Source organism: Oncorhynchus mykiss, chromosome 19 (genome assembly GCF_057628025.1).
Source record: "Oncorhynchus mykiss isolate SJ-2025 chromosome 19, ASM5762802v1, whole genome shotgun sequence".
NCBI lineage: Eukaryota > Metazoa > Chordata > Actinopteri > Salmoniformes > Salmonidae > Oncorhynchus > Oncorhynchus mykiss.
The window spans coordinates 31,317,817-31,333,874 of NC_143040.1; the positions used below are offsets into that span (position 1 = coordinate 31,317,817).

Genomic DNA, 16,058 nt, shown 5'->3' on the forward strand with positions numbered 1-16,058 from the left:
TGTGTATGTATTGGGATTGTAGCCAGTGGGGTGATCTAGCAAAGTCTATGGCTGTCTGGAGTGGTTCTCAATCAGAGGCAGGTGTTTATCGTTGTCTCTGATTGGGAACCATATTTAGGCAGCCATATTCTTTGAGTTTGTCGTGGGTGATTGTCCTTAGTGTCGTTGTTCCTGTGTTAGATTACACTAGTATAGGCTGTTTCGGTTTTTGTTACGTTCTTGTTTTGTAGTGTTTATAATTGATTCGTGTTTTACGTTTGTTCATTAAACATGGATCGCAATCTACATGCTGCATTTTGGTCCGACTCTCCTTCACATACAGAAAATCGTGACAGTAAGGGTATAAATCCTGGTGTCCTGGCTAAATTCCCAATGTGGCACCCATGGCCTCCTAATTATCCCGAGCTTCCAAATGTCTAATTTATCCCCTCTCCTCCCAGTGGAAACTCTTCCCCAGGTTGTTGCTGTAAAAGATAGTAAATTCTCAGTCATCTTACCTGATAAGGGTATTTAAATAAATCTGTCTGTTGTCTGAACCAATTGTAGATGCTTGACTCATTTTTGACTCCTCAGCTGTCAGAGCAGCTTACAGATCACTGCACCTGTACATAGCCCATCTGTACACAGCCCATCTACCTACCTCATCCCCATACTGGTATTTATTTATTTAGCTCCTTTGCATCCCAGTATCTCTACCTGCACATTCATCTTCTGCCGATCTACCATTCCAGTGTTTAATTGCTATATTGTAATTACTTTGCCACCATGGCCTATTTATTTCCTTAACTTACCTCATTTGCACTCACTGTATATAGACTTTTTGTTTTCTTTTGTTCTACTGTATTATTGACTATGTTTTGTTTATTCCATGTGTAACTCTGTGTTGTTGTATGTGTCGAATTGCTACGCTTTATCTTGGCCAGGTCGCAGTTGCAAATGAGCACTTGTTCTCAACTAGCATACCTGGTTAAATAAAGGTGAAATAAAATAAAATAAACAAAAAACACCTGTATTTGGGGAGTTTCTCCCAATCTTCTCTGCAGATCCCCTCAAGGTCTGTCAGGTTGGAAGGGGAGTGTTGCGGCAATTCTATTTTCAGGTCTTTCCAGAGATGTTAGATCGGGTTCAAGTCCTGGCTCTGGCTGGGCCACTCAAGGACATTCAGAGACTTGTCCCGAAGCCACTCCTGTATTTGAGCTCATGGCCTTGGGCAGTGGTGGAAAAAGGACTCAATTGTCATACTTGAGTGAAAGTAAAGACACCTTAATAGAAAAGGACTCAAGTAAAAGTGAAAGTCACCCAGTAAAATACTCCTTGAGTAAAAGTCTAAAAGTATTTGGTTTTAAATATACTTAAGTATCAAAAGAAAATGGAATTGCTAAAATATACTTAAGTATCAAAAGTAAATATAAAAGTATAAATCGTTTAAAATTCATCATATTTAACAAACCAGATGGCACAATTTAGTTTTTATGTTTATTGACAAGTGTGTGAATTGAATCATTTTCCTGTGAAAATGTAACGAGTACATTATTTGCTTTAGGAATGTAAAAGTAAAAGATGGCAAAAATATAAATAGTAAAGTACAGATAATCCAAAAAACTACTTCAGTAGTACTTCAAAGTAGTTTTACTTATGTACTTAAGGCCCCCAGTGCCTAGAAAATTGTGATGAGCTGTTAACCACTCAGATCTTACTTTCTTTAGGTCAGTGGCCTACATCGACAAGGGAAATACATTTGAAATTGGCGGCCGATTTTTTTTTTAATCATGATTTGTTTCGGGTCTGGTGCTACCTGTCCGTTGTTACAATGTATCATTACGAACTGGGCTTGTAGAATGGATACATGTTTGCTTTAAATACTACAACATTCCTCAACATTCCATTGCTGATTTCACCCAGCTGGTTAGCTCAGTCCTGCTAATAACGCGAAGGTCGCGAGTACGATACAGGTACTGGCCACAGACTTTTGGTCAAAATCCCAATGTAGGCTAGGTAGATCTGAGGTTGATAATTCATTGCCTACGGGTAACTCATGTATAGGCTAGCCTACTTCCCACTGCTGGCACATTTACAACTGACGCTTTTCCATAATGTTGAATAAAACATCTGTTTTGTAAACAAATGAATTAAACACACCAGATTAGGGCTACATAATAGCAGACAACCTTTCATGAAATTATTCGGAATTGTCATTCATTCAGGAAAATAGAGCTACCGGCAACTCATTTTACATTCCAATCGATAAAACAGTTGCTTCACGTTTTTTTTTTACCAAGGCGGATTACTCAAGCAAATGCCATATGTTTAGAAACCGTCAAAACCAGAATTTCATGATCTGTGGATTTACGCAAATCACAAGAGGGAGGTAGTCTAGTATGTTACCGGAAATGTTGTACGCATGTGCAAATAGTTATATCAGCTGCGTTTTAAAATTGTACTCCTGTCAAACTGTCAATTTAGTCCAGTCTACTTTATTATTAGACGATTAACGAAATCATATTATTTAGATTGTTACTGGAATGGATGTTTGTACGACTCGGAAAGGAGTTGTCAATTTACCCGACGTTGTTAAAAAGTAAAGTACAAGAAAAGTCCGCCTATTGTTAGGGGAAGTCCCTCTAGGAAATCCCCTGCAGTTGTCGGAATTATTTCTTTCCAAATTCAGATGAGCCACATCCTTTAGGCTACATAGTTGACATCCTCCTCAGTCTAATTTTGAAGACATGTTGCATAAACTACGAACACGAACTCTATCGAACCAATAAGCAAAATAATTTATTAAGAAATTGATGGAATATTGAAGATTTTTCCCAATCCCCATCTATCAGAAGCAAAGGTGGAATAAGGAACATGACTGGAATAAGGAACGCGATGGATGTCAATTTGGATAATGATACACTGAAAGCAAAGATAAGGAGCTGCAATACATTGAATACTTTCTACCACGAAACTCTGCTGGAGATTGACACATTAAGTAAGAAAATCTACAAAAGGGACAATTTAATCGCAGATTTAAAGGCTAGGTTGGGCAAATACGAGAATACCTGGATCAATGTGGAAGGGTATGACCACGTTGTCATAGCACCGTCCAAATCTTTGCTGGAAAGTTTATGCAAAGAAATCTGCAAACTGAAGCAAAAATGGAAAGACACAGAAATGAATATGGCTCAGCAAGCAGAGTTGAGCCAAGAAGTGAGTAGAATTTACTGAATTTGATGTGTTCTAAATGTGTATCATGTGGAATTTAATATTTAGACTAACCCTGTGAAACATAGTTGTGCCTTTTAACATTAGGTTATAGCCCTACTTGAAATTTCAACGTCAATTATTAAAAACGATCCTTTATGACAGATATGTCCTTTCTTTCATTTTCAATTTGCACATTATGAAAGAAGGGTATTTTAGGCCTACTGTAAATGGTCTTCTCTGAAAATAGCCACTAGCCTACACCATGCCTATATTTACTTGGTTTGAGATGACCCTAACCCTACACTAGTTCACAACTGAGGTCTATTGGAAATACTACTAATGTAGGCCTAACCAACCACCAAACTTGCCAACTAGGCTTAATGAAATGTCCCTGCTTCAAAACCACCTTGCAGTGCATAGAGGATGTTGCTATAGCAATAACCTCTCTTTTCCATTTCAATGTGTGTCGGGGGTGCAGGTGTCAGTGTTGTTTCGCCTTAAATTCACGAAACAAACACAAATCTTTATCACATAAGTCATAATTCAATACAATTAAACATTACAAAAAGCTATATTGTCCATCAAAAATAATAATAATTTTAAAAAGTATCTTTGGAATTTGACTCTCAAGCCTATTCTATTCTATTCTATTCTATTCTATTCTCTCACCCCTGAAGGAGATACAGAGGTTGCGACAGCAGCTGAGGGAGAAGGAACGAGAGCTGGAGAGTGTGACCCGTCAACCGGACCACGAGAAGGACCAGGTTATCCAGAGGCTACGCTCTGCCTTGGCCGAGAGGGACCGAGCACAGGCCACCCGTGCAGTTCTGTGCACCTCGCTGGCTGAAGAGGCCGACCAGCTCCGGAGCCAACTGGGAGCCACAGTCAGGGTGTGTCAAGAGTTACTGGGCCGACTAGAGGGAGAGAAGAAGGGAGGAGAGAGAGTGACAGAGGTGAAAATGCAGCAGAAGGCAAAAGAGGTGTGTATGAAGGTTGTATAATTAAGAAATAAGGCCCAAGGAGATGTGGTATATGGCCAATATATCACGACTTAGGTGCTGTTCTTATGCACGACGCAACGCGGATTGGCCCTGGACACACCCCTTCGCTGTGGTATATTGGCCATATACCACAAACCCCCAAGGTGCCTTATTGCTATTATAAACTGGTTACCAACGTAATTAGAGCAGTAAAAATATATGTTTTGTCATACCCGTGTCTGATAATACCACGACTGTCAGCCAATCAGCATTCAGGGTTCGACCCACCCAGCTTAAAATAAGTGTGTAGTAGCATGGTTATCAAGCGCTTTTTATCCTATGCAAATTACAATTAACCCCTTACACTCGTAGGAATTGGCCTATATAGATAGGGTTAAATTGAAATGTTTTTAACGGAAGAAATGTGGAAAGAGTATGCATAACCCTGGTAGCAATCAAAAGGGAACAGTTTGGAGATTATGGGAAAATAATTATTAGACTAAAGGTGATGACAAAACAGTTAATCTGACACAAGACTGAATCCAAACATTATTGTGTTGATTTTATGTGTGTTTTACATTTACTGTTCTGTTTGCCACAATTGGGGGCGGCAGGTAGCCTAGTGGTTAGAGCGTTGGGCCAGTAACCGAAAGGTTGCTCGATCAAATTTCTGAGCTGACAAGGTAGAAATCTGTCGTTCAGCCCCTGAACAAGGCAATTGACCCACTGTTCCTAGGCTGTCATTGTAAAATAAGAACTGACTTGCTTAGTTAAATAAAATGAACTCTGAAAATACTCTGGTAGCATGATAAGGATATACATGGTCATTTGGGGTAGGTGCAACATAAGACAAAGAAATTACAAGTGAGAGGTCTAACTGGTGTCTCCATGTGGCAACACACCTCTCCAAAGTGTGCATAGTTCCTACTTAATTTCAGTGCACTTTTATGACTCAAAGAAGAGTCTTCAACTATAAGGTGATATTTTTGAGCGCTCCTTGCTGTACCGTTGAAGAACCAGAGCAAGCAGACTTGTACAGTAGTTGTTTTCTTTGGAACTCAGCCCTGGATCTCTGCCTTTACACAATTACTGTTGTTGTTTACGCATTCCAAAAATGGTCCATTTAAAATCGCAATCTGGTCAGGAGGGCATCATTTGAAAGTGTGTTCTATTGCGAACATGGCTAGCTAAGTTACGAAATATGATCTTACGGTGCTTTCACAAGGTCATTCAGAAAAGCAAATTGGCATTTTGGTGCGACTAGAATAGAATCACGAGTTCCCGGCAAATGTCTTCACAAATACACCATGACATATCGTAACTGTACATCAGCATAGTGATCATAAACGTTGGCATTGTATATTACATGAGTTCTGTGATACGAAATGGGGAAGTGCACATTTGAACTAACGGATGTTTGGCTTGCTTGTGTGACACCAAAGTGGTAGTATAATAGTTAACGTCTTATTTTTCAAAGTACATAAGAGTACTCTTTATTGACAGCATTTCCCTCACTCAGACGACACAATTTGTGGGAGATATGGGGGTAACTTCTTGTTCATGTTCGTCACATATAGCATGTTAGTGTACAGCCGCTGCATTCCAATTTATGTGTTTATCATCACCCAAATCCGCTATTTTGAACCCATAGAAGGGTACGAGTGTAAAGAGCTAACTCATATCCACAAACTGTATATACTGAATGTTATATTCAGTATATGTGGCCTATGCGGGAATCGAACCCAAAAGCCCACAATCAAGCACTGAACTCCAACTGAGAGATTGGAACAGCAGTGGCTACATCCAAACAACATCCCCATCAGCAAAATACATTGAAAATACGTATGTGCTTACTGGGAAAAGCTTTTTCACTGTAACTGTCTTTCAAAACCAAAAATTAAAACCAAAAGAGGTTTGTGTACTAAAGAGTTTAGAATCTCTCTGTCTCTGCCATTATGTGCTTTTCAGCCAAGTTGTTAGTGTTTGTTTCTGTTGTATTTCTAAACAGTATCATTTTGAGCTCTTGTTTCCCCTTTTCATGGTCAGATGTCGGATAATACGGAAGCGGGTCGTGGTGACACTCTGGTCAGCAAACTCCAAGAAGAGAACCAACAGCTAAAGCAAAGAGTGGCATATGTAAGCAGGAACACACTGTAGAAACTCCCTTCTACCTACATGAAAAAATACTATAGTATACTATGGTATTCACTGTAATGTTTTACAGACTTTACTGGAGTATTCACTGTATTGTTTTTAAGGACTAAAGTCTGCAAAAACACAACAGTGAATACTGTAGTATTTAATATACATGACTGTAGTATACTGTAGTATGTACAGTAGTAAACTGTTGTATATGTATACTATAGTAATTACTCTAGTATTTTTGCAGACTGTAGTAATCCAACATTGTCATAGAAAATGGGCTATCAGAACCCAAGTGGCGCAGCGGTCTAAGGCACTGCATCTCAGTGCTAGAGGTGTCACTATAGACACCCTGTTTCGAATCCAGGCTGTATCACTACACCGGCCGTGATTTGGAGTCCCATAGGGCGGCGCACAATTGGCCCAGCGTCGTCCAGGTTTGGCCGGTGTAGGCTGTCATTGTAAAAATAAGAATTTGTTCTTAAGTGACTTGCCTAGTTAAATAAAGGTTAAATATTTTAGATTTTTTTTGAAAGAACCAAAGTTGAACAGCCGTGTGTGTGTGTGTGTGTGTGCACAAGTGTGTGTGTGCACAAGTGTGTGTACATGTTTGGGACTAATGTCTCCCTCTTCCCCTCCCTCCTTCATTTTCCCAGGTGGAAGGTCTGAACTCCAAATGGCAAAAGTATGACTCGAGCAGGGAAGAGTTTGTGAGGAGCCTGTGTAAGAGGCTGAATGAGTCTAGTGCCCTGGCTACTATCTCCAGCCCTGCTCCAGGTGTGGGGCCTAGGCTAGGGCCCAGGCCTACACAAGAGCCTGGGGCTGGCCTGGGCTTGTTACCTGAGTTGGCCTCAGCCAACGCTGGGTTGCTTCAGCAGGAGATAGCCAGGCTCAACGGCCTACTGGAGGAAAAGATGAGGGACTGTGGGAGGTTGGGGAGAGAGCTGGATGAGAACAGGAGACGATACCAGGAGAGTATCCAGACGCTAGAGCAACAGGTTAGTGTGGTGTAGGATCGTCTGACAACTCTCTCTTTCTTTCTTTGTCTCTCTCACATTCTCTTTCTCTCTTTTTCGCTTTCTATCTCACTCTGTTTCTCCCTCTGTCTCCCCACTCTTGCCCTCCCTCTTCCTTCTCTTTCTCTCTGTACACATGAATCCACGCATCACATAGCACAGTCTTTAAAGAAAACCCCATTGAATCCAGAAACATCTCTCTCTTCTCTCTCACATACAGTTCCACCCTATTCAGTTGAATCAGAAACATTACCCCTCTCTCTTTCTCACACACCATCACCCTTTCCCTCTCTCCTTCACAGGTTCTCATCTACACAGATGACTTTAAGTCAGAGCGGGCAGACAGGGAGAGAGCGCAGGGCAGGATCCAGGACCTGCAAGAGGAAGTATCTCAACTACAAGAGCAGCTACACACACAGGCACAGGTAAGGCCACACACACAGTCATTACTAACATACATAATATTCAAATGTGTTACAGGAGACAAAAAATATCCATGAAAAGGAAGCTTTTATGTCCGTCTCCTATTTTCCATTTATTGAGGATTGATGATACAATGATGTTTCGACAGACATGTTCTTCATACAGTTCGCTAATGGCTAATAAGATACAGTATTTGTATATATTAGGGATCCCCATTAGCTGTTGCCAAGGCAGCAGCTACTCTTCCTGGGGTCCAAACACATTAAGGCACTTACATTACATATAAAACAAAGATAAAACATTACATCATATAACATTACTACACCACTACATATCTACAATACAAAATGTATAATACAACAATATTACAATATACGTGTGCTAGCACTTGTATGCGTGTGTCTGTACCTTTGTGTGTGTCTCTTCACAGTCCACGCTGTTCCATAAGGTGTATTGGTACCTGTTTTTTAAAATCTGATTCTACTGCTTGCATCAGTTACAGTGGGGCAAAAAAGTATTTAGTCAGCCACCAATTGTGCAAGTTCTCCTACTTAAAAAGATGAGAGAGGCCTGTAATTTTCATCATAGGTACACTTCAACTATGACAGACAAAATGGAAAATTAATTAATTAATTAATGAATTTATTACAGGCCTCTCATCTTTTTAAGTGGGAGAACTTGCACAATTGGTGGCTGACTAAATACTTTTTTGCCCCACTGTACCTGATGTGGAATAGAGTTCCATGTAGTCATGGCTTTATGTAGTACTGTGCGCCTCCCATGGTCTGTTCTTGACTTGGGGATTGTGAAGAGACATCTGGTGGCATGTCTTGTGGGGTATGCATGGGTGTCCAAGATATGTGCTAGTAGTTTAAACAGACAGCTCGGTACATTCATGTTGTCAACACTTCTTCCAAGAACAATTACTGATGAAGTCAATCTCTCCTCGATTTTCAGCCATGATTGATTGACATGCATATCATTAATGTTAGCTCCCAGTGTACTTTTAAAGGCCAGCCATGCTGCCCTGTTCTGAGCCAATTGTAATTTTCCTAAGTCCCTCTTTATGGCACCTGACAACACATCTGAACAGTAGTCCAGGTGCGACAAAACTAAGGCCTGTAGGACCTGCCTTGTTGATAGTGGTGTTAAGGCAGAGCAGCACTTTAGGCTTCTCCCCATCTTAGCTACTGTTGTATCAATATGATTTGACCATGACAGTTTACAATCCAGGGTTACTCCATGCAGTTTAGTCACCTCAACTTGCTCAATTTCCACAGTATTCATTACAAGATTTAGTTGAGGTTTAGGGTTTAGTGAATGATTTGTCCCAAATACAATGCTTTTTTTTTTAGAAATATTTAGGACTAACTTATTCCTTGCCACCCATTCTGAAACGCACTGCAGCTCTTTGTTAAGTGTTGCAGTCATTTCAGTCGCTGTAGTAGCTGACGTGTATAGTGTTGAGTCATCCGCATACATAGACACACTGGCTTTACATGTTATTAGTAAAGATTGAAAAAATAGCCAGTTATAATTGTAATGGTTTAGCAGATAATAAGAAAAGACAATCAGTATTTACCTGGCTAAAAGAGAAGGAATGTAATATCTATTGTTTACAGGAAACCCATTCAACAGTTTTAGATGAAGTTTTGTGGAAAAAGAACTGGGGGGCGCGAAATATACTTCTCCCATGGGCAAAGAAATTCAAAAGGGGTGATGGTTTTAATTAACAATAATTTTGATCCAAATGTGCAAATTATCCAAACAGATCCTCAAGGAGATGGATTATTTGAAATATGTTATTGGACAATAAACAGATATGGCTTAATAACCTATATGGTCCAAATAATGATGATCCAAGCTTCTTTGAAAATATAAAAAAATATATATATATAAATGCCTAGAACATTTCAATTTTGGGGAATCTCTAATAAAATGGGTTAAGGTTATGTATAGTAACCCTAGGTGTAAAATAGTAAATAATAGCTACATCTCAGTTTAAAACTTTCTAGCTAGAGGAGTTAAACAAGGTTGTCCACTATCGGCACATTTATTATTGCCATCGAAATGTTAGCTGCTAAAATTAGATCAAACAATAATATTAAGGGATTAGAAATCCGTGGCTTAAAAATTAAGGTGTCATTGTACGCTGATGATTCATGTTTTCTTTTAAAACCACAATTAGAGTCTCTCCACGGCCTCTTAGAGGATCTAGATACTTTTGCTATCCTCTCTGAATTAAAACCAAGTTATGATAAATGTACCATATTACGTATTGGATCACTAAAAAATGCACATTTTACATTACCATGTAGTTTACCAATTAAATGGTCTGACAGAAATGTGGACATACTCGGTATACAAATCCCAAAAGAAATAAATGATCTCACTCCAATAAATATTTATAGAAAATTAGCAAAAATAGATAAGATCTTGCTACCATGGAAAGGAAAATACCTGTCGATTTGTGGAAAAATCACCCTGATTAACTCTTTAGTTATATCACAGTTTACCTATTTGCTTATGGTTTTGCCTACACCTAGTGACCTGCTTTTTAAATTATATGAACAAAAAATATTCAATTTTATTTGGAACGGCAAGCCAGATAAAATTAAAAGGCCCTATTTATATAACGAATATGAATTCGGTGGCCAGAAATTATTAAATATTAAAGCATTAGACCTCTCACTAAAGGCATCAGTCATACAAAAGTTATACTTAAATCCAAACTAATTCTCTAGTAAATTGGTACGAATGTCTCATCCTATATTCAGGAAGGGCCTTTTCCCCTTTATTCATTTTACACCTGCTCACTTTCGGTTGTTTGAAAAGGAAATAATCTCCAAAATATCTTTTATTTTTTAAACAAGCCTTAGAACGTTGGTTGCAATTTCAGTTTAATTCACCTGAAAGGACGGAACAAATAGTACAACAAATATTGTGGTTAAATTAAAATATACTTAATTGCCCAAAAAAAAACACAGACATATGGAAATGTCTGCTCTACCCAAAATTACAACCAATTAATTGCAGCATTACCATAAAAATGGAAGAGGCAAGTAGAAGGGGAAAAAAAGTAAGGATGTCGGCCCTGTATTAAAGAACATAAATGGTTAAAGAAAAGTGTGATAAATGAAATTGGTATATGTTTTTATTTAAGGACCAAAAAACTGACAGCTGTGCCATATAAATTGCAAAATAGTTGGGAAGAGATTTTCGATGTACCCATTCCATGGCACATGGTTTATGAATTGATACGCAAAACAACGGCAGATTCAAAACTTCAAATTTTTCAATTTAAATTACTATACATATTTCTTGCAACTAATAGAATGTTATATATATGGGGGATACAATCTTCCCAGCTCTGCAGATTCTGCTGTGAGGAGGCAGAGTCATTAGATCATTTATTTTGGTATTGTCCATATGTAGCTCATTTTTTGTCACAAGTCCAGGAATGGCTGAAGAATTGCAACATTTGCCTAGAACTAACACTACAGATGTGAAAAGCCATAGTCAATCAATCAATCAATAATATAATAATTATTTTAGCAAAAATGTTTATTTTTAATTTACAATCTGTAGAAGCTATGAGAATAGGAAGGCTCAATTCTTTTGTGAAGCATCACAGCACAGTTGAAAAATATATGGCAAGTAGAAATCCGAAATGGATGATGTTGAGAGACAGATGGGAGGGGTTGAGTGGAGCTGAAGGGTGGGACTAATAACAAGATAAACAATATAAAGCATACGGGATCTGTAAAATGTATATAGGTTCCGGACTTTTGTGAAATAGCATAGTTACAAATAGAAATCAAACTGGATGGACATCAGAAATAGAGGAAGGACTAAGAACAAACAAGAGAGAACTATTGTAAAGTAGACTGTGTCTGTAAAATGTGTAAAATATGTATAAATTGAAGGTAAAAGCAGAAGTGTTTATTAGTTAGGCGGTAGGGTTTGCGGGGAATAATAATAAAGGTATATTCTTTAAAAAAAAGTATGTATGCCTATATAGCTATGTGTATGTATATATGTGTATATGTATGCATGTGTGTATGGATATATATATATTTACAAAAAAATATGGGCGATTTGGAAATGATGCAGACAATTACATTGGAAGCAACATTCTTTCCGCAATTTTAAGCTGATCCACCCCTTAAAAAAAGTTTGAAAAAAAATAAGGGGCATAGACAGCTGCCCTGGGGAATTCCTGATTCTACCTGGATTATGTTGGAGAGCTTTCCATTAAAGACCAACCTCTGTTCTGTTAGACAGGTACATCTTTATGCACAATATAGCAGGGGGTGTAAAGCCATAACACATACGTTTTTCCAATAGCAGACTATGATTGATAATGTCAAAAGCAGCACTGAAGTCTAACAAAACAGCCCTCACAATATTTGTATCATCAATTTCTCTCAGCCAATCATCAGTCATTTGTGTAAATGCTGTGCTTGTTGAATGTCCTTTCTTATAAGCGTGCTGGAAGTCTGTTGTCAGCTTGTTTACTGTAAAATAGCATTGTATCAGGTCAAACACCATTTTTTCAAAAAGTTTACTAAGGGTTGGTAACAGGCTGATTGGTCAGCCATCACATTAGGGAACAACAAAGGGCACTTTCCTAAAATAATAATAATGATATAGTGATCATTTTATTTGTATGAAGTGTTTCATACATTATCCTCAAAGTGCTACTATGCCCAGTTTGGCTATGGGAAGGAACACTTTTACTCATGATCATCATTCATTTCTCTTCCAGAGCCCTACTAGAGATGTCGACTCCACGTTCCGAGTCCATATGGGACACCGGATCTCCCCACGTATGAGCACGGACTCGGCCGAACCACTGCTGAGGAACAGCGTTGATCCACCTGCGACAAAACTTAAAAGCGGGACATCACCTGGGGTGGCGTCGGCGGTATTAGCACCCAGTCCCACCTGGACAAAGTGCCAGGGTTCGTCGGATCTCCAATGCCCACGATGCTTCACCACGTATGATGACGCACATGCGGCGGAGTACCTCAATCACTGCGAGGAGTGTGCCAGACTATAAGCTCCGGCGTGAAGTTTCCTCTAGGTACAGATATAGGATCAGCTTCCGATCCCCAAACAAAACCATAAAGTGGGGAAAATGCAAAACTGACCCAAGATCAGTGTCTAGTGGCAACATTGCCCTACTCCAAAGCTATTAGAGTTAGTACCCCGCCCACCCCACGGGGGTGTTAAGACAAATATCACTAACTGATGATAATTGAGCACTGAAGAAAAAGCACTACATTCACCCTAAGAAGGGTTGGGACCAGGGAGCTTAGAAAACTGACTAGCTGTGTTCATTAGGCACTAAAATGGAAGAAAACGGACTGAAACAGGGAGGTACTACCTGGACTTCAGACGCTACCATGTTTTTTGGTTGTTAAAGGACAGAATCTAATAGATTATCGATGCAGAGTTGGAGTGTCAGTACTAGCTTGGTGGTCGTAGTGGGAGAAATATCGGTAGAACTTTATTTTACAGTACATAAAAGCCAGGTATTTACCAGGAAACATGGTAAAATTATAACACAGTAATGACTTTGAATTACCTGTTTTGTTTCTTTCGGATTCGTAACAACAAACACCACTGACCACCATTTTGAATGGGTTGAGTTCCTAGTAAGTATATAAATACCGGTGGAATAAGTCAGTGTGTAAAATAAAGTTTTTGTGAAATAGCTTTGGTTTGGCAAGCCGAAGCGATTTCCAGTGCAAAGCCACTCATGTTTGACTACATGATCCATGTCAATTATCACATGATACTGCATGGGTGTGTTTCTGATTGCGTGGTCTGTAGAAAATCTAGATGGAAAATTGGATGTTAATTGCAATATTTGAATGTCACAAACCTCAATTCAATATTCCGGCATCAAATTGTTCATCTGTTGCACTTTCCTAACCTGTTTACCAAAGTAATCGTTAATGTACAGATGCATTTATTGGATTTGAAATGCATAAGCTTCTTTCTGGTTTAAGATAATGTATGAACGTTGCCTTTCGTTACCATGGTGCTATTTGTTGTACAGTATATTTTGATGTTGTTGACATGTTTTGTGTAAGTAATCTATTTTCAATTGAACCTATATATATTCACCTATGTGCCTGGAAATATGTATTCACAGTATTATATACGATTGAATATTTATTTGCTATTAGTGGGGCTTTTTCAAATTGGTAAATCTTTAAAGTGCTGGGTCAAAATGAACATCGCCATCATGTTTTGAGGTGTCGTCTGAATCCTGGCACACCAAAGCAGTATGTTTCCCACATCCTGGTAAGATAAGACAGTGTGGGAGACAAATTCTCCATAACATGGCACCTTAAAAAAAAGTGCCATTTCAGATCTGACATTTGAAACTACATTAGTAGAAATGACCTCTGAACTGACACAAGTTTTATTTTTCTAGAAGCCATTGATTTATAAACAACATGTCTGTTTTAACCTGTTTTTATTGAAAGGATATTTTTGTAATAAAAAAACTGTTGTTTGACCAATCATGTGGAGTGTTTGTGATACAAACCAGGCAACATCTCAGCTTGAGGAACTTTTGCTGGATTTTTGTTTGCTTGGTGGATAACTGCTTGTCAAATTATAGTTTGGGGTGCAGAGTCAGGAGGAGTGAGAGTGTGAGACAGCGAGAGGCTCTGACCATAGATTAACCATTGAAACTCAGGTCCCACAGGACCCAAAGTGTGTGTGTGCATGTGTGCGCGCGCCTGTATCTGCATTCGTGTGTGTCTGTATGTGTGCTCGTATGTGCACATTTGTGTGACTGTACGTTCCTTGTCTGACTGTGTGTATGTTTGTACACACTTTGGAAAACCCCTTCCCAGAGTAGCCTGAATGGGCACGCTGTCCTGTGTGTCAGTGCCACATTCCCAGCTGTCCTGTGTGGCTGAAGTGAACACAGCAAGGGGACTAGAGACCAGTGAGACAGAGGCTCTGGTTACATCCTGCTCCTAACTACTGATTTGGGATCAGTTGTCTTCAGACTAGTTCTCAATTAAGTCATTTTGAGCTAAACAACACAAGTCCAGGACCAGTTGTTACGGGTACAATATGGCACCCATATGGGAACTGGACATTCCCTGTTATAAAGTCGCTATTTAAAGGGGTGGCAGATGAAGCACCAAACAAGGTCTTTGTGTGTGTGTGTATTGTCCATGTATTTCCGTGTTAGAGACACTAAAGTAGCAGATCACTGGATCATTAAGCTCCATTGTTTTTTTTATTTTTATTTAGTGGGTAGATCAGCTTTAATATTGCAAAGCTCCATTGTTATTGGAGTCCTAGTTTATCTTGAAAGAGAGATGTCACACTGTTCTGTGCTCTGGTATGATTAGAACACAATTTAAAAACCTACTCAATTATTTTGCAATTCAAAGAGGTATAGGTGTTACTTTGTTTTTGTACCTTTCTACATTTCTATTGACGATTTAGCCTAATGAATTATGGCTGATATTGATATTGTGTATTATGACTGCCTACGGAGGATTATAGTGTCACATACAGTATATACAATATGTTCTTTAAGTCTGTAATAGGTATTACTGTTGTAATATTGTACAATGACAGTTCAATTGAATTTTTAACTCTAAACTTCTAAACTCTAAAAAGTGTCCATAACAGCCTTTAATAACTATGTCCTATATAGAGAGTACAGACACGAGGTCACTCTTGCTATACAGATGCAGATGGGGCCTCACTTATAGGAACTGTGACCTACAAGAAAGGCCTCGCTAATTGTGTCAAGGGACTACAGCAGCTGAAAGAGATAGAAACTCCATCAGAAGTTTCAAAGTCCTCCAAAGAGCTAAGTCACAGACTGTTCCAAATGGCACTCTATTCCCTATATAGTGCACTAATTCCCTCAAAAGTAATGCCCTAAACAGGGAATAGGGTGTCATGTGAGACTCAGCCACAGTCTCAAGATGACATAGCACGCCGCATGCTCACATACTCATATGCAGTCTGGGGAAGATGTTTGTGGTTGGACCAGTTCCTATCATTCTCACACATTTACATCTGTTCAGTAAAAAGAGGGTGATTCTATGAGAAGTTTAATTCAAGAATTCAATTGGTTGTGTTTCAGATTGTAGCTTTGTACAGCAATCCTTATTTGACTGTTGCATAAGACCCACACACATAGTGTCACACACACGGCCCCCAAATAAGCTATGGTTGGGGTTGACAGGAATCCCCCCCCCCCCCAAACACCTACACAACTGCATGGTTGGTCTATATGTGAACACACAGCCCACCT

At 39.1% G+C, this 16,058-nt stretch overlaps 1 protein-coding gene across 2 annotated transcripts; it reads left to right on the forward strand.

Moving 5' to 3' along the window:
• The first annotated feature begins 2,395 nt into the window (after positions 1-2,395).
• Positions 2,396-14,289, forward strand: tnip2 (TNFAIP3 interacting protein 2). 2 transcript variants are annotated; one of them, XM_021573612.3, is made up of 6 exons: positions 2,396-3,195; positions 3,870-4,172; positions 6,219-6,308; positions 6,971-7,312; positions 7,633-7,755; positions 12,522-14,289. In XM_021573612.3, exons 1-6 carry the CDS (start codon positions 2,854-2,856, stop codon positions 12,813-12,815), a joined length of 1,494 nt encoding a protein of 497 aa, XP_021429287.2. In that variant the 5' UTR covers positions 2,396-2,853; the 3' UTR covers positions 12,816-14,289. The 2 variants fall into 2 exon arrangements, 1 of the variants encoding a protein (XP_021429287.2); XR_016488888.1 differs by having other exon boundaries at positions 2,404-3,195; positions 7,488-7,755.
• The last annotated feature ends 1,769 nt before the right edge of the window (positions 14,290-16,058 follow it).

Bases quoted from the DNA above. Each gene is read 5' to 3' on its own strand.
- tnip2 (XM_021573612.3), top strand. From the start codon at position 2,854: ATGACTGGAATAAGGAACGCGATGGATGTCAATTTGGATAATGATACA. The intron at 4,173-6,218 runs GTGTGTATGAAG...TTTCATGGTCAG, and splicing joins TGCAGCAGAAGGCAAAAGAG to ATGTCGGATAATACGGAAGC. The intron at 6,309-6,970 runs GTAAGCAGGAAC...TCATTTTCCCAG, and splicing joins TAAAGCAAAGAGTGGCATAT to GTGGAAGGTCTGAACTCCAA.